This window comes from Epinephelus moara, chromosome 8 (assembly GCF_006386435.1).
Source record: "Epinephelus moara isolate mb chromosome 8, YSFRI_EMoa_1.0, whole genome shotgun sequence".
Lineage (NCBI taxonomy): Eukaryota > Metazoa > Chordata > Actinopteri > Perciformes > Serranidae > Epinephelus > Epinephelus moara.
The window spans coordinates 20,530,834-20,558,318 of NC_065513.1; the positions used below are offsets into that span (position 1 = coordinate 20,530,834).

A 27,485-nucleotide genomic window follows, 5' to 3' on the forward strand; every position below is an offset into this window, starting at 1 on the left:
AGTCAGTAGAGCTTAAAAATCATGCTCGTGCTGCTTCCATTGACAAAGAAGAAGTTTGAACTCAGTGTTAAAACCCATAAAGCTGGAACCAGTCATATAGAGTGGCTGAATGCTTTGTAGATAAATGGCGTCTTCATTACTGAGTCAATACTTTGTCTGCTTCTGTTGTGTTTGTGTGTGTGTGTGTGTGTGTGTGTGTGTGTGTGTGGTGTGTGTGTGTGTGTGTGTGGATGAATAGAAGAAGAGTGTGGGAGGGAGTTCACCGAGTTCACAGCGTCATACTGAACTAACATAACTGGTCAACCTTCAGTCACTTCAAAGCAATTAAATTGTGCACGTCTGTCGGTGTCACACGTCCCTCTCTACGTCCCACTCTTTCTCAACAGACACTGTGATGAAGTCGTGCTCGTACAAAGCATTTTGCGAAAAGGCTAACGGCGCCGGCTCCGGAGCCAAGATGGAATGCTGTTTTGGCGACGACTGTAACGGGCCCCACCGGGGCCACAGCCACGGTCACCACAGCAGTGCAGGAGCTCTGGCCTCCAGCCCCGTCCTGCTGATCACGGCCCTGCTGCTGCGCGTGGCCGCCAGTCAGCTGTGAACACTTCAACTTTTCTTTTCCTCCAGTGATTCATCATGTGTTCCTTGTCTGTTTAATCATTTGCTGTGTTGTCCATCCATCCACCCTTTTGTCTTTGTCACTCTGCCCCTCAGAGATTTTTAATCGAAGTTTTCGAAAATGATTTGTACAAAGGCCCATGTCTGCCAATGTGATGAAAATAAAAATCTGGTAAGTCATTATGATGAGAAACTTTCTCAAAATTATGACTTAGTATCTCAAAACAATGAGTTAGTATCATTCCAAGTCATTACTTAAAGACAAGTCATTATTGTAAAACTTTCTCATTATTTTGCAATATATAGTCATTATATTAGTTGAAAGTCTCTCATTTATAGGTAGTCTACAAAGTCATTATTCTGAGTTAAGTTATTATTTTGAGAAAGTTTTTCATAAATTTGAGACACTAAGTCATTACTTCGAGTCACTAAGTCATTATTTTGAGATACTAAGTCATTACTTCGAGTCACTAAGTCATTTTGAGATACTAAGTCATTGCTTCGAGTCACTAAGTCATTATTTTGAGATACTAAGTCATTACTTCGAGTCACTTAGTCATTATTTTGAGATACTGTCTTTATTTTGAGTCACTAAGTCATTATTTTGAGATACTAAGACATTACTTTGTGACACTAAGTCATTATTTTGAGATACTAAGTCATTACTTTGTGACACAAAGTCATTACTTCGAGTCACTAAGTCATTTTGAGATACTAAGTTGTTACTTTGTGACATTAAGTCATTATTTTGAGATACTATGTCATTATTTGGGCTACTAACTCAGTAATTTGAGAGCCTGTCTCCTTAATTTGAGCTACCTAATAATGACTACATGATATTGACTCACACAATCTTCATTTCATCACACTGGTGTGAAGTGGCTTCCATAGCTGTGAGAGTTTCAGGTTGTTCAAAGACAAACAAAGCATTTTTCTGATGACTGCGTTGGTGCAGTGAAGGTGGTCTTTCCCATATACCAGCTTCAGCGCCTTTGATTGTGTTGTATTTTGTTTTAATCATTATTTAAATACTTGAATAGTAACTTGATTATCTATAGTGGTGTGTTCACGTTCAGGTGATGTTAAGCTGCAAAGCAACTTGTGAACCTGAGAGTGTTTGTGGTGAATAAGTGTGTACAAAGTGAAGTACACGTACCCACGGTTTTTGTTATAGGGACTCGGTGTGGTTTGGGTAGGTGCTGGGGTGCCTCGGTGGGTAGCTAGTGTGCAGCTCGTTTGACGCCATGGAACCACATTATTTAACTGTGTCATTGCCATGGGAACCAGAAAGGAAAGTATTTTAACATGACAATATTTAAAACATGTTAAATAAATTAATAAATAAATACAAATACTTTTATAATGGTGCCGTTATTGCTTGAGTCATTCACTTTTTGTGCATGCAGGCATATCTGAATAAAGATACAACCACACCCTTATTTTTGTGTGTGTGTACATTGTGTGTTTGTGTGTGGGTAAGATCACCTTGATAGGCATGTAGTGTCCCCGACGTGAAAGCATGCGTACAGTCAAGAGAAAACAGTATGTGATATTCAGCAGAAAAATTAGGATCTGTGGAAATGTCAGGACTTCCTTCTGCAACTGTGTAACTTGAATCCTGTGCAGTCGCCACAGGAAATGAAATCAGTGAGGTAGATTTCCCTCCTCAGGCAGGTCATATGACGTGCAACCACTTCCTCTAAACAAGAGGACACAAATTAACCCAAAGAAAGAAAAAAAGAATACAGAGTCAGTCTTGTAAATGCAGATATGTGTTATTTCAGCACTTATAAAGGTTGCAGTCTCAGCACCGAGGACGATGTAAATGTGTGCCAAACCCAGATTCTGTGTTTAAGCAAGGAGGTCAGCTCAGTTCATCCTCTGAGCTCTCATACTGTCTCTCTGGAGTTTCATCACAGGACTCAAACTGTGGTCACCTTGGTGTAAAGGTGGTAAAACAGTGAAGAAATACTGAAGTACTGTAATTAAGTACAGCTGTGCTTGTTACACCACAACATTCGCCTGATGTTCAAGTTGCTACTTTGCAGATTAAGATTTTACATAAACACAGAAGATAATATGGCCACAAGGGGCGATTCTGGGGTTCAAGACAGCACGGACCTTTAAAACTTGAAAGCTGCCTAGGATCAAGACCTTTGACAGTCTGCATTAAAGATAAACATCAGGTTCAATGGCGATTAGACAGATGCTCACTCATTTACATCCACATCTCTGCTGGGCCACACTCTTCTTTCACAACACTGTCCCTTCCTATTGGTCAAGTGCAGAAACACTTTGGGAACATGCTTCAAATGCTTCATTAAAATTATTTGCAGAGTTTGGTGATGTTTGGACAAACTGTCATTGATTTATGGACAACTTTTGCAAAAAGGCCGATGCACTTGTGTGGAGCTGGAGGCGCCCCCTATTGAGTGGTTTCAAAATAATTTTACACACAGGGTTCAACATTATTATGGAACATATCCTGCAAGTTTTGAATAAACTGGATAAACAATTTCTGATTTGTGTTCTGCTGTGCCCAGTTTTTGCATATGTGGCGCCTCTAGAGGACAATTTGAATGAAACTGTCAGATTATGTGTCTAGTACTTTAATAGACATTTTCTATGGATTTTGTGACAATTAGCTCAACATTTATGGAATTAGGTCCATTTATGTGCTGAGCCACACCCCCTCTAAAGTTCATTGGTACTGTCTTCAAAACAAAATAGACATCAACAAGCATTTGCTATTTGTTGGTAAGAGTGGTCCAGTGATGATCCACAGAAAATTTGGTACAAATCAAACCTACGGTTTAAGAGAGGACATCAAAAATGTGTTCTTCAAAACAATCAAAATGGCGGATTACATTATTACATGTAGTGTTGGGGAAGCTACTTTGCAAACTGCCAGTTACTTCACACTGGAATAAGCTGATCTACAGCAAAGCTACTGCAGGGAGAAATCTAGTTTGGATAACTAAAGCTACTCAGAAAAAGTATTTCAAACTACTTTGTAACTTAACAATCAAACTACAATTTACATGACACACCAAATTATAACAAAATAAAATATAAAAACCACACAAGCTAGAAAAAGAAAAGCAGCTCAAATGAGTTTACTGCAAAAAGTTTCCACTTGTTCACAGGCATCAAGCAGGATTACTCAGCTAACTTCTAAAATAGCATGCAACAACTTCTCTGAACATTTGTTAATATAAGTGTATGTTTTTTCAGTTGAGGTTGTCAGTGTCGTGTATTTGCTTGAGTATCCATCAATCCATCCATTTTCATCTGCTTATCTGGGGCTGGGTCATGGGGGCAGCAGGCCAAGCAAAGTACGCAGACATCCCTCTCCACAGCAACGCTTTCCGGCTCCTCCTGGGAGACCCCAAGGCGTTCTCTAGATAGGAGGCCCCAGGCTGGACCCAGAAGATGCTTGAGAGGGATTTGCTTGAGTATGATCATGGTGAATCTTCTTTATACTGAGATTCGGGAGGTTTAACCATGATGACGCCGAGTCTAAGTGAGCAGTGAGCACTGTAGTATTTCCTTACCAGAAACACTTGACAATGTAGAGAAGGACTTGGAACGACATTTAGGGGCAATATACACTGCAACATAACACTAATAATAATAATAATAGTAATAATGATGGAGGTGGGGTGCTGGGAAAATTTGGACTCATTAGCCCTGCTTTGAAGAGAACATGATTGCTTTCAGTAGTCCTGTTGTTGCTTTTACAAATGTAAAAGTACATGGAGTCTATGTTGTTATAGGCACTGCTTTTGGCACATGACCCTGCACCTTGCACAGCACCTGTCACACTCTCATGTCCCACAGTAGATGAATGACACCATTCTTCATTCTGTACCTGTTTAACCAGGTTTACACTCCCTTCTTTTATAGCTGCTCATTTATATGAACCAACTGATTCAGCTCAGTGTGTGTGTGTGTGTGTTTGACCCACTTTTCCAGTTGCCACCTGAGAGACAACAAATGCATGCGGCAACAGAAAGAAAGATACTGTGCATGTTTTATGTATCGTATGAATAAAAGCATCTACAAAGAGCGCAAAGTGTCAAACCAAATGTAGGGAAGAGGGATCTGCATCGCTTATGGTGTTAAAAAATCAAATAGATAAAAACCTGTTGGGCTGCTTAGTTCCTCTTCTGTGAGCTCACTCAGCGGCAGAGTAGAGGAGGAGGAGGAGGAGGAGGGCCCGGCCTGGGCTCACAGGACGCATAGATCACATCCGGGGCTGGTTTATTCTAATAACGAAACGACCAACCCGGAAAAAAAGACAACTGTTCTGTAATCCGATCACACAAACAAACAGACGACAGTGTGGGAACCTGGTGCACGCCGGCTTTGTTCATATAGGTGCTGTTTGTAAAACTTATTTAAACTTTGTGTAACATGCTCGTTATTTACCCAACTCGGGTCTGTCCTCTGAGCTCCGGAGCCGTGCGGGGCGCTGGCTGTGGCGCACACTGACTCTCCACAGTGGGTAAGTAGTCAGCCGACAGGGGCACTTTATCATTCTGTGTGTGTGTGCGTGTGTGTTGCCTCATTGCCAGTGTGTGTGTGTGAGTGTGCTATATGCGCGCGGATGGTACAATGCTGTAGGTGTGGCAGGCCGTTAAATCGTTGTTGGATCTGGTGAGTCAGTGCAGGTCATCTGAGCTGAACTAATGTAACGTCTGTCAGGTGTCGCTGAGTAACTCTGCCGCTTAAACTTTTCATTGCACGCTCATAATCACGTTATAGGGGGACGTGCACGCGCTCACGGTCTCCAGATTGGTCATTTGGTGGCGTGAAGCTTGTGTCTGCACTCTGTGATCATTACTGTGAACATCCAGCTGTCATAGGAAAGCAAGTGATTAATGTGTCGGTCACTAAAATGACAGACACTATTGAAACATGCCTGTCACAACTTCCCAGAGCCCAAGGTCCTCAAATAGCTTGTTCTGTCCAACCAGCGGCCCAAAACTTCTAAATAGGCCTATTTTGCGCTATTTTATTTCCACTTTATGTAGCTTAATATTTTTACTCCACCACATTTTAGGGGGAAATCTTGTATTTTTACAGCTTTAGTTACCAGTTTATAATTTGCTCAAATCATTGAAATCAAAAGGCTTATGTTTGGGATAGGCATCTGTATGAGACAGGCCTTTCCTTTCAAACCCTTTTGATTCCCCTACAGACTATTGGAATATGAATAACTTACAGGGTAATTGAGGAATGGACACATAATAATTTGAGGTTTCTAACAACCCACAACTACATTCAAATAGCTTCTTTCAAAAAAAATGAACTGCTTGTCAACTAGACCAGGCGTCTAATTGTGGCAGACTTTCATTTGTCAAAATGTGTAGCCATGCCAGGCTTGTAAAAGGGACTGGAATCTACTGTGAATACACATAATGACTGTATGAAAATGATTGGGGTGGTGAGGGGGCTGATGAGGCCCTCGCCAGCTTTATTAATATTTTCAATAGACCCTCTCCTTGACTTTAGGGGTGCAACTAACGATTATTTTAATTTCTGATTAATCTGCCGATTATTGTCTCGATTATAGGATTACTTGTTTGGTCTATAGAATGTCAGGAAATGGTGAACAACGTCGATCAGTGTTTCCCAAAGTCCAAGATGACATCCTCAAAAGTCTTGTTTTGTCCTCAACCCAAACATATTCAGTTTATTGTCATCTAGGAGGAAAGAAAGCCGAAAATATTAACACTAAAGCAGCTGGAATATGAGAAATTTGATTTTTTTTTTCTTACAAAAATGACTCAAACCAATAATCAGTTATCAAATTACGTGGCAATTTATTTGATTGCTGACAAATATATACCGATTAACTGTTGTAGCTGCACTTAACTTAGAAAATACTGCAAAACCCTCAAAACAGTAATTTCTGGACAGTCCCTAAAAATATGAGGCCTTGTTATAGAAAGTGTATTAAACTGTTAAAATTAGCTTCACCTCAACCACCTACAACAATGACGTATTGCTCTTACATTAATGCATCAATAGTATCAATAATATTCCAACACTGTCAGCCTCACAGATGGGAATCTTGAATTTGGAAGTGTTACAGAATTCTTAGATTAGTTGCCAGTTAATTTTCAGATGATCGGCTAATCGAATCAGCAAGTTAAAGGGGTGCTCCACTGATTCACATGTCAAAGTCAGTTAGACAACTTAAAGGTCCAGTGTGTAGGATTTATGCTGCGTTTATGTGCTCTTTGGATGGTCCCAATTCCTGAGTTTGGAAGTCGTTCTTCCAACTTTGGTTTGTTCATGAGCTTGTAATGTGGAAACAACATGGACGCCACAAAGAAGATGTATTGTATTTTATTGCTCAGAGCATTCAAGTAACAGTTTGAAGCTTTATATTATAAAGTGATATTGTCCCAGAATTGTTGCTGCAGCAGTACATCCCCTAAAACTACTGAAATATTGCTTTACCTCACTATTGCTAGTTAGTGACTTTTCTAACTAATCTAGTTCACTTTACATGGACGGCAACTAACAGTTACAACTTACATCATAATACAAATAACATGTGAGCAAAAAATTAACATGAAATTTGTGAATTAATAAAAGCATATTACCATCAGCTGAACATTTATTTTCATCCACTATGTTTCTGCATAATGATGTCACCTCGGCAACTCATGTGCCAAAATTTTCGCTGATATTCTGAATGCACAATTAGTGCCACCTAGTGATGAAAGTATGTGCCACGTGCGTAGGAGAACTACGGTGGCTGACGATGCAAAAACAAAAAAAGGAAATGGCCCTACCTGGAGTGAGTATGTGATTTGTACATACAACTCGTAACCTGCTCAGTATGTAGATTTAAATGGCTCATTCTAAGGAAAGAAAAATCAATGATTTTTATTTTCAAGTGATGATAAACTAATGAATTCATAGTTGCCCATCAATCCTGCACTCTGGGCCTTAAAGCGTTTAAAATCAGTTGTATATTGTCTTGTGTGACTCTGGAGCGAACTGTAGCAAATCAGAGCAAATCTGCCACGTGCTATCTTGGTTTGACCACTGAGTTGCATTCAGGGAAGTGTAAGATTGAGCATTTGTGGAGCTTCACTTTAAGAGATGTTGTGGCCTGTTCTGCCCTGATTTTACTGATTCTTTTGAACTTCATAGACGCACATTACAAAATTGAGTGACTGATACCATTTTGATTCAGTTTCTGTTTCAGAAAAGAGGTTGAACTTGTCCACAAGTAAAGCAGATGTGTAAACTGAGTGTAGGTGGGTTTCACTTTGCTGCCCTGGATGTGGTTAAAGACAATAACACTGATATCACTGTTGTGATCTGTACACTGTGTCCTGCCTTCACACACACACACAGACTGTATTAACATTAACTGATGTGTATCCTGTTACATTTCAAAGCCAAAGTACTTTAAGTTTCATAGAAATCTGCTAAAGACTGTCTCAATTATATTTATTAGTAAAGTTTGCCAAAGATGCCACAACCTCACTGCTGCTTCGCCCTGTAATGGTTAGCCTGATGTTTTCCGATACCCAAAATGGTTTATATACGTGCATGCACGGGTGTGCGTCTGTGTGTGTGTGTGTGGGTGTGTCAGTCTCAGTCTCAGCCTCAGCGTTGGTGTCTGTGTGACCTCTGTGGCATTATTTTTTTTCCATTACACCCAGAGTCTCTGCAAAAGGCCTTTGAATGGTTTGAATCTTTGACCTATTTTAATGGCAAAAGAAATGAATGTAACACAACCGACACGTCAGACACACAGCCCACTCATTTTTCAAAGCAGTTTCAAAATGAAGCATTTTTCTGACTTGTGGCTCAAGAATAGTTTCACAGGAGATCCACCAGCACAGTGAAGATGCAGCCTGTGTGTTGTTCCTCTGTGTCTATGTTTGTCTGTGCGTTGTTGGGTCATATGTGCAGTGTCTTTTCATGGAAATGTTTATGGAAATTTAGGACAGTCCTGTAAAAGTATTGGCAAAGGGCTCAGACATTCAGTCCTGATTATATATTTTATATGACTGTCACGTTATACTTTTTGTTCCGATAAAAAAAAAATAAAATCAGTCACAGATGTGGCCTAGTTAGCCATCATTTTACTTTTGTGCAGGGGTGGAAAGTAACTAAGTACATTTAGTCAAGTTCTGTGCAAGAGTACAACTTCGAGGTACATGTACTTCACTTGAGTATTTCCATTTTCTGCACCTTTATGCTTTATTGCACTACACTTCATAGGCAAATTTTGTACCTTTTACTCCACCACATTTATTTGATAACTTTATTTAGGCATTGTTTTGCAAGTCACAAGTTAGTCTCAAGTCTTAGCACTCATGTCCCAAGTCAAGACAGGCAAGTCCCGAGTAAAGTCAGAAGTCCTAATTTTTTGAGTTTACATAATTTGCGTTTCACCAAATGTCACACCATTTTAATAACAATGTAACTATGTTAGCTAAGCATTAGCTCACCACGTTCATATTTCCCTCAACTTACTGTTTTTTTGTGCCACTTCAAATATTTACCAAAATTTGAAGTTGTGGTGTCTCAATCTGTAATTTTCAGCCTGTATATTTTGCATACTTTAAATTGTTTTTTGTTGACCATTGCATAGTTTCTGTGTGCAAATGAAATTATCTTTGGTATCTTAATAAAGCTCAGTAACGTAACGTTAGTTCTTCATGTTTCTCTCCTGCATCTTGACTTAATGCTTTTGGATTGGCTCAAACAAAGTGGAGCTCGTGATTTAAGTTTTGACTTGCTGGGAATGAATAGTGGTAATGTTAGTTGATTCATTAAAGGAAAGAGAATTGAATTGATTCTTGAGTCAAAAAGTTCAAGTCGAAGTGAAGTCATGAGTCATTGGTGTTAAAGTCCAAGTCGAGTTGCAAGTCTTTTTGGATTTTGTCATGTCTGAAGTCATCAAAGTTATGACTCGAGTCTGAGTCAAGTCAAAATCATGTGACTGGAGTCCACAACTCTGTGATTACTAGTTAAATTTTTAGATTAAGGTTAATGATACATATAATCAACATATAAATGATGATGTATTATTACAGGTTAAGAAAAGGGGAAAACTACCTTCATCCCTGGGGCAAATTCACAAGCTACCTGCCTACAGGGTATATAAACTAATTTAAATGTGCTCTGCCTTCACCAGCTGCAACATTAAAGTGATGAACACAGGAATGCATCAATAATTATAATCCAGTAATATCATATACATTATTCTGATATGGGCCACTCTGTGTAATGACTACTTTTACTTTTAGTAATTAAAGTTTTTTTTTATGCTTATACTTTTATACATTTTTTTTTTCTTTTACTCAAGTAAAAGATCTGAGTAGTTCTGGGGCGATCTCCAACCCACCTGGTAGAGTGTACGTCCCATAGGCTGAGTCATTTGCAGCGGTCCAGGTTCAACCCGACCCGCGGCCCTTTGCTGCGTGTCATCTCCTCTCTGTCTCCCACCTTTCCTGTCTACCTACAGCTGTCCTATCAATAAAGGCAATAGCCAGACATTCTGGAAAGAGGTTCATTTTGTGATTCAGGAGATCACTGGTAAACAGTTTACACTGTCTTCCTCATTTTACCTTTAAAACCATACTCCAGAAGATGTTTTTGATATGGACACTAGATCTCTGCTAATAATCCTCCTGTTTCTGACTAAAAAAGTGTATGTTGCTACGGTGGTCTGTTCTGCAGGTTCCCACGGTCAGTATGTGGATATCACAGGTATTGGCTCTTATACCTCTGGAGAAACTGACTCATGATCTCAATCATACATCAGACACATATTGGAGACTTTGGAGCCCAGTGGCGTAAGGTAGTGACGACGGGCCCCAGTGCATGCAATTTTTACAGGCCCTAGTGCCAGATTTTGCAGCTAAAACAAGCCACTGTATATCGTATCATCTCATTACATAGTCAAATAGAGACTTGACAGCATCAACATACATATTACCCAGCTAGGATCTTTGCATATGTGCACCAAGCAGAACAGTCTCATCAATGGAGAAGTGCCAAAAACTGCAGTTCCTCCAGTGGCCACTTGAGGCCTGCTCCAAGAGCGAGTCAATCCCCATATAGCCCCATGTTAAAATGACCCCTCACTCCTCCACAGCTTTAGCCTCTTGTGCAAATATGGTCATTTCTGGCTTCAAAAATCAAGATGGCCATGGCCAAAATACTGAGCTCAAGGCTTCAAAACAGGAGTCCACAAACCAATGGGAGACGTGTTTTATAATTTATTTAATAAGCATATAATTTTGTTGCTAGTGACTGTTTTACCGAAAAAACAACAACCAAACAAAGAAATAGAAAACCATACCCTTTTGATGCATAAATATCAAATGGCACTACTATCAGTTTACCGTGAGTTCTTATTTGATTACAGTCGTATTTCTGAGGTGGCAGTCTGAATCAGTTGCAAGTGTTTGTTCTTCTCTCAACTTTCTATGGGCCCCCCATCCCCATCCCATTGGCCCCAGTGTAACCGCACAGCCTGCACTGTCTTTATTTACGGCCCTGTTGGAAACCTTTCCATTCCTACAGAGACTTTGACTTGACTGTCCTTAATAGGCAACGGCTGAGTGTTTCATCTGTATGTGCTATGCTATAATATTTCTGTTTTCTCTCTTTCTTTTAATTCTTTATATATTGCAACGTCTGTTGTTGATTTGTGGTGGGATTTTTTTGTTGTGCATAGGTTTTTTTGTTTGTTTTTACCTTCTTTTCGTTCTGTTGTTGATGCTGAATAGTTCATGAGTTTGTTAAACTAAAAAATTTATTAAAAAAAGTAATAAAAGATAAAGGCAATAGCGCCCAAAACATTATCTTAAAGAAAAAAAACATTTGTGTGCTTCTTCCAGCACTGCCCTTGTGACCAATTTACACTGAAGTCTTTTCAGTACATTCAAGTATGGGGGGAAGTGTAAGGACTTATGAAAATGACAATGTGCAGAAAATCTGCTTTGCATCTTTTGATCCAGTGCATCTGAGGCGACTGTGCACAGTATGTCATGTGATTACTTCGTGTTTAGTCTGCAGAGATGCACAAGAAACAGCAGTGAAGGGACTGAAAGTTCCCTCAGCAATAAAGAGGCCGAGATTATAAAATAGAGCTCTCGCCATGCCAGAAGTCGTCTGACTCCTCCAACAAATGAAAAAGCACTCTCATGTGCAGATGTCTGCCGTGGATAAGATTCTACTGAAAAGCAAACATTGCTGAAATTTCATCAGCATACCTGGAGTGTCTGAGCTGAATGGGTCGCGATTTAGTGATAGTGAGCTCAGTGATTCACATGCATGGCATCATCCTAATGAATACATCTCACCAACTCTCTCCCCCTGCCTCTCCTCTTTTTCCCTTTCCTCCCTCCCTCTCTCTTCCATGGCCAGTGGAAATGTGCGTGTGTGCAGATCTTGAGTGCAGTCTGTAATTTTTGGCTGTGGTGGAGGGCCTCAGCTCAGCCTCGGGCTTCAGGGTTTGCTGCTCAGCCTCAATCACGTCACATGAAAAACTGCTGAGTGCGAGTGGGTCTCTTTCTTCCTGTGTGTGTGAGTGTGTGTGTGTGTGAACAGTAAATGAAAGATGGTTTATCCTCCACATCTGCCTGTTTCTGCCTTTCTGTTCTACAAGTCCATCTCCTTCTGTTGCTCCCTTTACATATTTTGCCTCTCATTGTCCATCTGATTTGAGTATTTGTCTTTCTATCTGTCCGTCTGTGTGTCTCAGTGACATGTGATAGCAGCAGCATGCCGTACTTTGACCGGCTGAACCGTGTATGTGGCTTCCTGGACATCGAGGAGAAGGAGAACAGCTGCCGCTTCCAGAGGCGATACTTCATCCTCGACACGCAGGAAAATGCTCTGCTGTGGTATATGGACAACCCTCAGGTGCTCCACACATATATGCATGACACACGCTTGCACAAACAGCAAGAGGAAGTGAAATTGACCAATAAGAGCTGTGTAACCTTGGACTCTGAGCCAATGACGAGTCTGTGTGTTTGTGTTTGCATGCAGAACCTGCCCAGTGGAGCTAGCTTTGTTGGCAGCCTGAAACTAACCTACATCTCTAAGGTAAACCATCTCACTTTGCTGTGGGTTGTAGTAACTTACATACATGTGCAGCAGAGGAGACATCTGAGCAGTGTGACAGACACAGCAATACACACAGATACGAACATGTAAATGGGGTGCACAGATACGCCGCATCGGAGTTATCTGTAGTCACATGCAGGCGCAGACTTTGTGAAGTTTTCCAGATGTCAGAGCGCTCGCTGAGCTAACCAGAGATAATGACATCTGGCTGCACTGCACTGTAGCGCTGACAGCTCCTCCCTGGACACTCTGAGTCAAATAGACGGCAAAGATATGAAATGTTTCTTCTCCTCACTTCTCTCCCTTCCTCCCCTTTTGTCTCCTTTCCTCCCCTTTTGTCTCCTCTCCTTTCTTTCTGTCTCTCCTCTCCTTTGGTCTCCTTTGGTCTCCTTTCCTCTCCTCTCCTCTCCTCTCCTCTCCTCTCCTCTCCTCTCCTCTCCTCTCCTCTCCTCTCCTCTCCTTCCATTTCCTTCTGTCTCCTCTCTCCTCTACCGTTGTCTCCTCTCCTTTGGTCTCTTTCCCTTTCCTTCTGTTAATCATCTCCTGTCTATCCATTCCTCTACTTTTGTCTCCTCTACTTTCCTCTCCTTTTGTCTCCTTTTCTTCCCCTCCGTCTATCCTCTCTGCTCCTTTTTTCTGTTTCCCTTTCCCCTGGGCTATCCTCTTCTCTCCTTTTGTCTCCTTCCTTGTCCTTCGGTATGTCACCTTTTCTCCTTTTGTCTCTTTTCCTTTCCTTCTCTCTCCTCTCTCATCTACCATTGTCTCCTCTCCTTTCCTCTCCTTTGGTCTCCTTCCCTTTCCTTCTGTCTGTCCTCTCCTTTTGTGTCCTTTTCTTTCCTTCTGTTTATCCTCTTCTCTCCTTTTGTCTCGTTCCCTTTCCTTCTGTCTATCCTCTTCTCTCCTTTTGTCTCGTTACCTTTCCTTTGGTCTGTCATCTTCTCTCCTTTTGTCTCATCTCCTTTCCTTTGGCCTCCTTCGCTTTCCTCCTTTCTCTTCTCTCCTCTCCTTTTGTCTGGTCTCCACTCCTCTGGTCTCCTTTCCTTTCCTCCTGTCTCTTCTCTCCTTTTGTCTCGTCTCCCCTCCTACGGTCTCCTTCCCTTTCCTTCTGTCTCCCTCTCTCCTCAGGTGAGTGAAGCTGCAGCAAAGCAAAAGCCCAAGACAGAGTTCTGCTTTGGTGAGTTTCTTTTTTCTTTTTTCGGGGAAACACTGAGTCATGCTTGTGCAGAAGTGCACAATGACATTAATTTTATTCACACATGTGATAAAATGATATAATGAGATGATTGTGGATATTCATGGAATTCCTGTCTATTTCTGTAGTCATCAACGCAGTTTCCCGGAGGTATTTCCTCCAAGCCAACGATGTGACTGACATGAGGGACTGGGTGGAAGCTCTCAACAAGGCCAGCAAGATCACTGTGAGTGCAACACACAAACACCTGCACACACACACACACACACACACACACACAATGTTATGGCCAAATGTATTTGTCTGTTGTGTGTTTAGAAAGAGGCTGAACAATCAGTTATTGATAAGGGATTTCCACCTGAGCACAGGAAGCTACAGTTTGTGGTGATGTAACTGAAACCAGTTTGGCCCGAGTGGGTGCGATGCTGGCACGCAGCCCACAGATACCCTCTCACACACTTATTGACAGAGGAAATTGTGAATGTGCATGAATATGAGCGATAACACACAGACGTTACTGTGGTGGAGGTGTCAAAACACCACTGTGTGTGTGTCACATTCAGGTTGCACATTTGCATAATATTTGTCTGTGTTTAACGAGATGACCAGCGCATTTTTGACTGGTGACATCCAGATGACAGAGACGAACGGTTCTCTTTTTCTCTCACCTGCATGCTGACACAGGAAGCAGCGCCGCTCACTCTCTCTTTCACTTCCCCTTTGACGGGAGGGCTTCTCTGCCGCCTTTTCTCACCCTCCTTGGCCTCAATGAAAACTAAAAAATACTTCCTAAACCAGAATGGACCTTATGTTAATGCAGGAATGAAAGTAAAGAACTGAAGAATTTAGTGATTTACAAATGATAGAACGGTCAAAATGAAACCCTTCACATGATATTTCTGTGATTTGTCTTCTCCAGACGCATCAAGGGGTGGAAGAGTATATATTTTGTTAATATGTTTGTCTTTTACTTTGTAGGGAAATTGGATTATTTGTTAAGATTTTTGAGGCCATTTTGTCTTAATGTGGTAGCTTATCGTGAAAACAGACAGGAAATAAAAGGAGAGAGAGTGAGGAGGGTTTAACGTAAAACTTGGTCTTTGACCGGAATCAAACCAGAGTCGATGCAGTCTCAGGCCACCCCCTGGACCTGCACTTGTATTGTGCCTTTCTAGTCATCCGTCCACTCAAAGCGCTTTTTACACTACGAGTCACATTCACGCACTGGTGGCTGAGGCTACCATGCAAAGTGCCACCTGCTACTCAGTTTTTAACACTCAGTAGCCATCAGGAGCAATTTGGGGTTCAGTATCTTGCTCAAGGAAACTTTGACATTCAGACTGGAGGAGCTGGGGATTGAACCGCCAATCTTCCAATTGGTGGACGGCCTGCTCTACTTCTAAGCCACAGCTGCCCGCTCTTTTTTTTTTCCTTTTTTTTTTTTAAAACTCATTAGCTAGCTTGTGACTTTTTTTCAGCTAAAAGTAGTGAACTGTTGGTTGTTTATTTGGATCCTTGTTAGATGTCATTGTCAGAACATATAAAACTAGAAAAGCACTCTGGGAGCGCAGACCTCCGCCAAGCAGCTCGGATTTCCCGCCATTTCATTATTGTATCCACTTCGCTTCAACCGATTTCATCAAAATCCGTTCAGAACTTTTTGAGTTATTTTGCAGACAAACAAACAGACAAACAGACGCCAGCGAAAACATAACCTCCTTGGCAGAGGTAATAAACACATGTTTACACTTACATCACATACAGTCACTGAAATGACTGCAATGTCACTGTTTCACCCATCATGATAAACTGACAGTAAAACATCAAGAAAGAAATCAAAATTTGTTTGAACATCCATACTGTAGTGAACATCTACAGACTTTTGCTGGCTTGTTTTAAGAATAGCCTCTCCAGTTGTTTCCCAGAACCCTTTCACTAGATTGCTGTGACTATGAAGTTACTTCTGTGTTTCACTGCATTTATCTTTGGTTGAAGTAGTGTAATGTGACCCCTCCTCATCCTTCGTGTTTAAAGCTATAGTGCGTAACTTCTGTCGCCCCCCAGCGGATAATGCGTTATTACAACAAATAAGCCGGCACTTCCATGTACACAGAGTAACACTCGCTTCACACCATGTACACAATGCTACACAACGTCGCGAACACCAGGCTGCTAACATTACATTACGTTCATAGCACCACTTCCAAGAAAATAGTAAAATACTAGGTCCAGTACATGTAACAGCAACACATACTACTCATAATATAATTATAAACCAAGTCACTTACTTATCCAACAGCAGCAAGGCAACATCCGTGTCTGCCCTCAGCCCAATTTCTTCCTTCAGGGCTCTCCACCGAGGAAAAGCGACGCCAATACAAATCCTTGTTTGCCTTCTCCGTCGGTCACTTTCCTTCTTTGCCTTCAGCCGAACGTCCAGGCTTTTTCTTTGTGGTAGGATCCACTTCTGAACCATGTCTCGGCCGCTTCTCTGCCATGTTGCTTTCTCTTTCTACCTGCGCTCTACCTCTTGCTATGACACTCTCCGCTCTTCCTCCCCTTCCCTTCTTGTTGTGAGGAAGCATTTTCTGTGCGCCAGCGCGGGAATGTCGCCGGTTGACACACAAACTAAAAATGATATTGAAAAATACCGCGAGTTGTTAGAGGAGCCGATCGGCTTAATCAGCATTGTGTCATCTCCTCTAGTAGTGGCTTGGGTGAAACGGACATTTAAGGACCTGTAGAAGTTACGCACTATAGCTTTAATAACTAATTTGTGAAAAAAAAAAGAATTGTTCTGATGCCTATGATACTGCCCAAAACACTGGCTCGGGTATCTGAAAGTATGCATGTCTATGCACCGATCTGATACCACATAATTATTAATACATTTAAATAACAAGGTCATTGATGCTGTGTATGACATCAAAATACTCTATTTACTATTCATAGATAGATGCTGCGGTCTAGACACGTACTTTAAAATGGTCTCCACTTTGTCACTGTTGTATTCTCCCTTTCAGAAGCATTTTAATCCAGCATGGAACATTTTAGAGACTTTGTAAAACTTTTAAATCCAGTAATAAATGTCCTCTGTGATTATTCATCCATTTATCCATGTTGAAAGGAGTTGTGGTCACCGTTAGCCATCACATGAAGCCTACTGAGGGCACCCATGTTGCCATGGGTTTAGTCTGTCCATAAATCAAAGGCTCTGTTGCTATGTGCGTAACAGTGTGTATCCCAGTGGCCATGTGCAGTGGAATAACATGACATCCACCCCATGCTAGTATCAGTAGATATGTGCTTTTTGGGCAGCAACCTACATATTGAGTGGAATATGTTGAGTGTGATAAATAATGTAAGATTACACTTTGCAGACTTTGATAGTAGCCAAGCTACTGAGCAGTCCATAATATGAGATAGAGCCTAATGGTTGTTCTTCCATTTTTACCCATTTTATCTGACTTCTTGACACAAAATGGGATAGTTTTCCCTCTTTTTTTTAACACAATGGCATTGCTTTTTCCAAACAAAGTTAATAGATCGTACCATAACCTGTCTTTGTCTTTCAGCCGAGCGAGATCTGTTCACTGGTTTGTGTCTAGCTCTTGGTAAAGAATGATAAAATTCAAACAACCCTATAGAGTGTTGGAGGTTTTTATGCAGAACATATTACAGTTGCAGTGTTGCAGCATGGAGACTCCCAGTGGAAATTAAACCACTAACCCATGGCAATTGGTAGCAAGCTTTACCCACTTAAGTTAATGCCATGTTTGTTAATATCATCCTACCTGCTGCTGTGCTGACAGGTTCCTAAGCCTGGCCCTGCTCCTCCGAGGTCCGTGGTGGCCGCAGTGATCAGCGACACTCAGGGAGGGAAGAGACAGCAGGCCTACAAGGCCGAGATCATCGGTGGCGTGGTGGTGCACACTCCCATCCAGGTAATGAACAGGAAGCTAAAACCAATGTGGTTACTACGACGATATTAAAGGAGACACTGATAATGCTGGGAGCCAGAATTAGCGTTAACGAGCATTGTGTTTGTCTGCTGCATTTATTTTTAAGCAGAGCAGAGTACAGCTCGCTCTCGGCCTCCAAAACCACGCTGTGTGTAATCTGATGTGTTCTGAAGATGGTGGTCACCATGACCACAATTGTTGTAATGATACTGAAGATGGTTTATGGTGAAATGTTTCAGAACGAGAGCGAAGAGACAGAAGGGAGAGAGAGGAAGGGCAACAGGCCAGGCGTGCTGAGGTGCGGTTACTGTGTCAAACAAGGAAATGTGGTGAGTACCCAGCCACTTAAACCTGATAAACTTTGTGTTTAAATAAAATGCTGCATGTGGAAACTGCAATGCGGTGGTGTGTGTGTGTGTGTGTTTCAGAGGAAGAGCTGGAAGAGGAGGTTTTTCACCCTGGATGACAATGCGGTCAGTTACTACAAGTCTGAGACGGTGAGGAGCCAGATTTTTTGTTTTTCCTCTGACATGTTGATGTTTTTGTGTGACTGTGGTCTTTGTCTGTCCATGTCTGAATTGTGTTTACTTATGTCCCAGGATAAGGAGCCTCTCCGAGCTATTCAACTGAGAGACATTCAGAAGGTCCATGAATGTCTCGTCAAGTCAGGGTGAGTCAAATGTGAATCACGCAGTCAAATTCTCCCACCAGTCTACTTTCCCTCTGTGTGTCTGTCTCTCTGGTGAATATGACGGGATTTTCACAGATACTTGAAATCCTTGAAGGGTTGTGAGGGGGAAAATCAATGCCTTGTAAGGTTTTGAAAAAAAGACAAACAGACAGAGGTCATTTAATCTACTTGAATTTATATATTTTGTGCAGGAATATAAATTGAAGTGCTTTTGATATGTTCTTTATTTAGCATTGGTAAAGAGGCTCTTTTTGCTGTGTTGGGTTCTTGAATTTGAGGATATTGGGCCTGGAAAGTCCCAGGAAAGTCCTTAAATTTGGTGTTTAAAAAGGTGTGAGAACCCTGTAAGAACAAATTACACTTTGAACAGACACGAACACCATCAAAACTTATGTAGCGTATAAACAAACAATAGGTTAACATTGAGTTGTCAGTAAGTCAAGTTTCATATTCAGACACTCAAAGAGGTTTATCCTGAATATCATTTCATCGGCATTGTGCATGCACAATTGCCAAGAGAGGTTTTAAGTTTTTTTTAAAGAAATGTCCCTCTCATTTTTTTAATAACACTTCATATAAATTATTTTTATCTGGACCGTCTCATATTGCGTGCACAAGTGTCTTTTAAAAAAAAGTGATTATGGCGCATTTTATTTTGGTCTCTCTTTTTTTTTTTTTAATCACAGACACTTCCTTGTGTTTCCACTATTTATTTCCACCAAAATCAAAAATACAGATTTTTCCTCGTACATGTCATGCTATCTATCCATCTAGATTCTTTTGGCGTGAGTTGCAGAGTGTTGGAGATATCAGCCGTAGAGATGTCCGTCTTCTCTTTAACATAATGGAACTAGATGGCACTCGGATTGTGGTGCTCAAAGCGCCAAAAAATTATATATTTGAAAAACTCAACAGCAATGTCTCTTTACAGAAATCATGACCCAGTTATTCAAGATAATCCACAGACCTTGTTATGAGCAGTTTCATGTAGGAACTTTTTTCTTTCCACCGAACTACACCCGTCAACCCTATCACTGCGCAGAAGAAAGCCTGCGCTACTGCTAATTCACTTAGCACCATTGAGCTAGCTAATGTTACAGCTCAGCCAAGGAGGACACCATTAATGTTTACATCTCACACTGTCACAAGCACATGCTTTTCATCCGTGAGTAAATGCATGCTTCCTTATGCACGGTGATAAGGTTGATGGGTGTAGTTTGTTGTAGTATCTTCGTCGTTTGACAACTCACATCAAAACAATCTAGATTGATAAATAGAACTACAGGTAGAAGGAAAAACACATATTTTTGATTTTGGGCTGAATGGTCTCTTTTACAGTTACAGACTCAGTTTAGACATTTTTCTTTTTAAAATAATGTAAAATAATACCCTGGAAATCCAGAGTTCTCGCTAGAGTACAATTTGAATTTGCTCAGCGAGTCACTCTGGCAATCAGTAATGATGATCGTTACCCATGCCCTTGGAGCTGAGCTGCACCAATCACATCGGTGTATCTGATATAGGCGGGCCAGAGGCGAGCTAAACAGATGACGACAGCGCTGCGACGACGAAGTCCGGAATCAGTCAGTAAACATTGCAAAATGGCTACGGATGAACACCAGTTGTTTGAAACGGATTTGGCCGCTACAGTGAATGAGTTAGACTTGGCTTTTTCTCTAAAAGAGGAACAGAAGACGGCGCTCGAATCTTTCCTTTGCAAGAAGGACGTTTTTGCTGTTTTGCCGACCGGATACAGCAAGAGTCTAATCTACCAGTTAGCTCCGCTGGTAGCGCTCTGGATACGTCACCCTGTGTATTGTTCTGATTGGTCGTGATATTTTCAAATGCATGCTTGGTGCTGCCCCTTGAGTTGGGCCATTTGCATTACTCATAGCCAGACCCTAAATCTTTCTAGATTTGGGTCTGGATTTCCAGGCTAGTAAAATAATGCTTTACCATTTGATTAATTTAGGTTATTTTGTGTATTTTGTGAACAGCTAAACTTACACATATCAGTATGAGGCGAATAAATAACATTAGAAAATGACAAGCTGAAGAAGATGGTGGTTGTCTTGATAATTTCTAACAATGTGCGGTTAACACCTGGACACTTTCTGTTTATGTCTGAATATAGATACGAATACAGAAAAATAAAAACACTGATTCATACTGTAGATTTGCGCTACACCGCTAGTATTTAGCCCTCCTTGTAGCCACTGTATTATTCAGCATAATAATTCTCCTCTCTGTGTGTCCATCAGGGATCTTCTGCTGAGAGACAACCTGTTTGAGATCATCACCGGCTCCCGAACCTTCTACATTCAGGTACAATCCCACCTTCCTGTTATACCAGCCAATCAGAGGCTTTGTTCCTCCCTAGTTTAAAATCTGTTGGGTGCTCTCTGGCTCTGGGTGAAAGCATTGATTAGATCCAAGTTACTTTGTAGTCAGCGCACAGAGGGTCGGTGTTGGCAGGTGTATCTGTCCTGATGTTTTGAGTTGTTTTCTCTAAATGCTCTGCTGCTGATGTGTGGCACGTTCACTTATTTTAGGAGCATAAAATGTTTGTTTTTGTGAAATGGGCAAAGCCATCTGTTATGATAACAACAATAACATCCTGTTGTTCTCTCCTGGGAGAACAGCTGACTGAGCCGGTGGGGGTCGGATCAGATGGGAAGTGCTGGGAGAGAGAGAGACAGAGAGAGAGGTTGCAAGCATGAGCGCTTTTATTTTTGACTGTGCCAAAAGAAAAAGGAAGCATGACGAACATTTAGTAAACTGAAAAAAAACCCAACACATAATCAAAAATAGATCATACAGAGACCGTTATCATAGTGGAAGTGCAGACACCAAAGTGAGAAATCATCTTGAACTAGAACAATCTTTACTAATGCCAATGCATGAAGGGAATTTAAATGGAAAAAATAATTCAATTTGTCAGAACATCAGAAATAGTATCTAAAATGGACCCAACACATCCCAGCTCATGTTGGAGTAACTGTGGAACATGCACTGCCAATCACACCCGCCTATTTTGACAATGTCCAAAGTTAGGTTTGAACTGAAGAGAGGTATTTGATGCTATGCGAAGATATTACAGCACAGTAGTACTACTGGGTGTCATCCATGGAAGTCTGAATGTGAGGGATAAGAAATACCTCTGACATATATACCTTACAGCAGCCTTAAAGTGCGTAACCATCAGATGGAACAAATTATGTAGTCATTAAGATGACAAATATCCGTCTTTACTTAACGATGGAGTTCTGTCATGACTTTATTAATACAGTGAGGTTTATCATTCAGTAGTGCTTTGCCAGACTTTTATATTCCCCTGATGCACATATCATATACACACACTATACATCATCGTCTGTAGAACAAATTTTGCACCTGGGCTTTATCTGTGTGATTGCAATGTGAAATGGACAATTATTACTTTTTTTATCTAAGTTTTGCTTTTTCTAACCAATGGGTTAAGACGTCAGAGTGGATATCTATACTGTTTTCTTTCATTTTTAGGTAATTTATGAATATAATGTGTATAAATGGTATATACTGCTGTGAAAAAAGGAATTGTGTACACTGCATTGCTGTTGATGAGTACTAAATAAAAATTAAGTTTAAAAAAAACTAGAATAATCAGAGCTGGTTACTGATACAAAAAAAAACCAATAGCTATATATCTGCTGATGTTCATGTTAACCACATCGGCCCTCATAAACTAGGGCCTCCTCAACTGCTTATTATTTTCAGTTTTGAATAATCAGACAAGTAAGTTTGCCAGTGATATAACACAATAGGACAAACCACTACAGTAGCTAGTGTGAAATTATATGCATATGTGCAGCTCTGCAAGGCTTTATCTTCTCGTGATGTTTTCCTACAGACAGATTCTCCAGAGGAGATGCATGGCTGGATCAGGGACATTGAGATGAAGATCCAGGACTTCAGAGGTCCCCCTAAGGTAACTCTGTTGTTTTTCTCCTTGACACACACACAACAAAAATCTACAATCCTTTCTCGCTATATTGTCTTGGTAGAGAAGTAAAAACTATTGGGTATTATGACATCAGGGGGCTTAAGTGAAGCCAGTGAGGTGGTTTAATGCCGATTTAAGTGCCTTAAACCTGAATTCTTTCTAATGACCAGCAGGGGGCCTGAAAACACAAGTCCAATTGTATGTAAAGGCTCAGACACAGCAAATGGACATCTGCGAACTAGTGTCAACAAAGGTCAAAAGTTGCAGTTGAACACACTACAAACATTACAGCCAACAGCCAGCTAGCACGTATGTTCTGCGCCTGCGTGAGAGGAAATATCTCTTCATACCAGCAGGTGGCGGTGGTCTGTATTCCTCATTTAAAAAGGGAAACTGGAAGACCAAAAGGACGGATTCAAGACTCTAGTTACCTAGTTGGCACATTAACAACACAACCCGATGATGAAAGAACAAAATCATATTTACTGTGCACTAGCGAACAACAACTCAAACGATTATGAGCTGTTTCTGCTAAAGAGTTCAGTGGCTAAAAACATAATCTTATGTTATATAACAAGTTTGTTTTGATCTCACGCCCTCTTCACTGTAGCCATTTCTTTGCCTTACTCACGTCTTTTTCTCTTCTCCCACACGGAGCTGAACTGCCAATCAGAGATATTTCACTCACTGATGGCTTTGCCGCCTCTGATGGCTCCGATGCTGATTCAACATGCTGAATCGGCCAAAAAAACCCAACCCCACACCACAAAAACTTAAGCAACAAACGCTCATCGACAGCACAATCTTAACGGCTGACTGTCGACTCGTGTCAGGGTCCTTACCCTATGAGAAAATGACCCTACTTCTCACTTGATTTTTTATGAGTTTCTGGTCTCAATCTCTAGTTTCAATGATCCACCCCTCGAGAAATCCACACTATGGTCACTTCTGGCTTCAAAAAACAAAATGGCGACAGCCAAAATGCCAAACTGAAGGCTTCACATCAGTAGTCCACAAACCAAAGGCTGATGTCATGCTGGCTACATGCACTGATGATGCTTTTGTCTTTCTCATTGCAGGGTTTTTCATTTAAACGTGCATCCTCTCTCTATCGAAGTCACAACGCCTCCTCGGTGTCTCGGGGTCAACAGAACGATGAGCGCAGACCTACACTGGTCAAGTCCTGCTCTGTGGCACCGGGCTGGCAGCCCTGGACGCCTGTCCCTCCGGGTGAGCCCTCCATCCTGGATACAGAGGATGATGACAGCGCCTTCAGCTCTGTGACCACCTTACCTTCTCTCTCCTCATCCTCCACTTCCTCCTCCACCTCCTCCTCCTCCAACTCCCTCTCTGCCCCAAACCCTTGCCCCAGCGCGCCTCCAGCAGCTTCAACCAGTGGACTGGGGATCCTCACAGCATCAGGAGATGTGGCCAGCGGGCGTCGGAGGCACCGCTCGCAGCCTCAGCCTCACAGCGGCTGCAGCTTTCCCTTCAGCCTGGACGACGACGGCATCCGCACCACAGATGTATAGGTTCACCAGAGTCTGTTTAGACTCCTGTGTGGACTTGTGTGTTGGTACCTGCTTTAAAATGAATGTGACTGGTAATAATAGTATTCCCTGCTAATGAAGTGACACTGTGACCATCTGCCTCAACGCCATGACGTGAGATTGGGGCCTCCTGCTGGAAATATAGCTGTATTACAGATGAAGGATGCACCCAGCTGGAAGGGGACCAACAGGCGCAGTGTTTGTTGTTCACAGGACTGTGAAGAAGTACGATGGAGTATTTTTAGTGCAACTTCCTCTGAAAACTTGAATGATCTTGTAGTTAATTGTTCTTGCAAACTTACAAGTTATGGCACATGCTTTCAATCTGTTGCACTTGGCTCCCCTCGGAGATACGACATCAAGAACGTGTTTTCACCCCTGCTGGAAGTATTCAACAAGTGTTTAAAGGCATTTAAACACATGAGTATCAATAAGTTTTATATTCAAGCTTATGTTCTTAAAGTACTTCAAAATAATTAGTCTATTTAGTTTCTTTTGAGCCCAGCAGTGTTTTTCCCTCTTTCCTCCCGAGACACACATTATGTTACCTTCATTAATAATTAACAAGCATTTTATTACTAACATCTAATCAGGTGTCTGGGGGAAAGTGTAAGTGTACGTCTCATAAAAATGGTACATGCACTCACATGCTAACTGACTGGGGGCTCTTCTGATGTCAGCAGCAGCTTTTATGTGTTTGCACTATGTTTTAAAACAGGAGTTTTTAATACTCGGCCTAAAGATAAATCATCAGTAAACATATGCGGATTATGAAACAGTGGGCCTCTGGGCACAGACATGTAGACTGCCCCACCACCTCTCCTACACAGGAGCAAGAAACTCAGAGTCGTTCAGCCTCTTTTTGTTGTCGCTTTGCATCTCTTTGCAGTTGCTTTGTGTCTCTTTGTTGTCATTTTGAGTCTCTCTTGTCATTTTCTCTTTGTGCTTATTCCCCTTTTCGTAGTCTGTATAAGTCTCTATGTTTCTCTTTGCAGCTGTTTGTATCTTTGTAGTAATTTTGTGTCTCTTCTCATTTTGTCTGTTTATTCCCCTTTTCTTTGTCTATGAGTCAGTTTGTCTCTGCAGCTGTATTGCATCTCTTTGTAGTTGTTTTGTGTCTCTTAGAGGTCGTTTTGAGTCTCTTTGTAGTTTGTCTGCACTCTTTGTAGTCATTTTGTGTTCCTTAGCAGTCATTTTGAGTCTCTTTTTGTCACTTTCTCTGTGTTTATTCCCCTTGTTTTAGTCTTTATGAGTCAGTTTGTGTCTCTGCAGCTGTTTCGCATCTCTCTGTAGTTGTTTTGTGTATCTTAGTGGTCATTTAATTTTTAGTCTCTCCCAGGTTGGTACGTGTCTCTTCAAGTGAAAGCAAGGGTGCCCCCTGACACTTTGGGCCCCTGGGTCTGTGCCCATTAGGCCCGTTCAGAAGTAATCCATTCGTGTTAGTAAACTGTGACTCCCCTCTTAGCATTTTAACAGGGTACCGTAATAATACAGCAGTGTTTTAGATGGTACTTGTCGTAGAATGTACTGCCAACATCAAAGTACAGCTCATCAGCTGGTTGACAGCTCTGTAAATGTGATTTTCTTATTATTCCAGCATTATGTGGGAAAATGTGCCACTACTTCTGGTAATTTAATTGTAATTCTGCACTTTGCTTTTCTCATATTTACTTATGTTTTTTTTTTTAGCTTTTACAGCTGATATTACAGCTTCCTCTGAGATGATGCCTCAGATACGTTATGTTGTTACACCAATAGTCTCAGCCCTCCTCAGGTTCACCTCAAGACTTCATTGATGTGGTACCATGTTCACGCCTGTTTCCGTTTTCTGAAGCTGTGTGCACTCATCTGCCTGCGTGTCATGTTAATTTTCTTTCTTGTACATTAAATGATGCTTTTTATTTGTCTTGTTTGGGTTGTTTTTGATCAACTCCAAAGTTCAGTTTGTTTCACCTTGACTTTTCACACACTGCCATCTAGTGGCTGCTGGGGTCAATTCACTAACTTTGACGTTTTTTTGCTTTCTCTCCCAAGTGCAAAAATGTCCCAACTGCCAGACATGCAGAGGGTCAAGACTGACATATCTGACCTTTAATGCCATCACCTTAAACACATGCACACCATGCAGACACAAACAAGCACGTACGCCATACACATGCCAATATAGCACCCAGAGGCTGTGTTAAGTGAAGTGTTTCACACGTCCAGTGTAAAGGTCCATTAGGTAAAACGCCTAAAACTCTGTCCTGACCTCCGTCCACTTTCCCCTCTGTCTCCCAGTGCAGCTGCGTGGCTGCATGACCGAGCAGAGTAAAATGTCTCCACTGAACAGTTTAAATTGTGTTGTAGGTAAAAAAGAAGAAAAAAAGGCCCTGAGTGCCTGTGAAATGTCAGCTGTGTTAAAATGAGTTTTCAGTCTGTTAAAGACAGAGCTCCTCCAGGTACTGAGAGAAAGCCAAGCAGAAACATGTGGCCGGACCAGTGGTGATGAAGAGAGGGATGAAAGATAAAGGAAAGAAATTATGGGAATCAGGGGATTAGCTTGTTGAGGCAAGGGTGTAGGTTTAGCTTCATTATTAGAGGAGACACGAAAGGAGGGGGTCCTATCAACATCAAACACTTAAATTCCTGCATTTTGGTGATTTTAATGCACCATTTTTCATGTTTTGCATCACTTTATGGTATAAATGTCTTTAATTTTGTCAGTGTAAAAGTCCAAACGCACATTTCCTAGATACTGAGGTATCCTCTGCATCGCTCCCAAAATCTACACCTATGTCAAACAAATTTCACATCCCATACTTTCGGTCCTTTGAAAACCTTCTAAATTCTGATGCTTTGACACACTGATCTAAAACCTCCCACCAATCAAATCATCTCCTCTGCTGAGCTTCACATCTTTCCATAAATACTGTTTCACAGCCTTTGTGTGCAAACAGGTTGAGAGACAATAAAGAGATAAAGGTCTGAGAAAAGGACAACACACAATAAGCCTCCGAGGTTGAATTTCTCTTCTGTGTGTGTGCACAAACATAATGTAAAGGTCATGCAGCACTTCAGTTCGACGCCTGTGAGTGACAGGCAGCTCTGAGGGCAGACTGCTCCCCTAAATGTTAATGTTCCCACATGGATGACTCTGCACCAGACTGCCCTCTCTCCCTGCCTCTCTCTGATGCCATTACACTCTGGTGATTTCTGCTCCTAAATATAGTCCTGTTCCTGTAGCTGGATGGTTATGCTTTGTTGCTACTTCAATGGTTTGAGCTCAGGCAGGTAATACAAATGTCATAAAGACAAATACATGGTGAGTTTTGTTTGTTTCTTTTGGACTTTGTCGCATTGATTTCATTTGTTTTCCACTGTTCCAGTG

At 41.4% G+C, this 27,485-nt stretch overlaps 1 protein-coding gene across 1 annotated transcript; it reads left to right on the forward strand.

Annotated features, from left to right (window-relative positions):
• The first annotated feature begins 4,892 nt into the window (after window positions 1–4,892).
• plekha2 (pleckstrin homology domain containing A2) lies at window positions 4,893–26,021 on the forward strand. The gene is made up of 12 exons (XM_050051471.1): window positions 4,893–5,125; window positions 12,371–12,531; window positions 12,661–12,717; window positions 13,864–13,912; window positions 14,059–14,156; window positions 17,743–17,874; window positions 18,132–18,221; window positions 18,321–18,389; window positions 18,492–18,562; window positions 20,845–20,908; window positions 22,473–22,550; window positions 23,645–26,021. Exons 2-12 carry the CDS (start codon window positions 12,391–12,393, stop codon window positions 24,095–24,097), a joined length of 1,302 nt encoding a protein of 433 aa, XP_049907428.1. The 5' UTR covers window positions 4,893–5,125; window positions 12,371–12,390; the 3' UTR covers window positions 24,098–26,021.
• The last annotated feature ends 1,464 nt before the right edge of the window (window positions 26,022–27,485 follow it).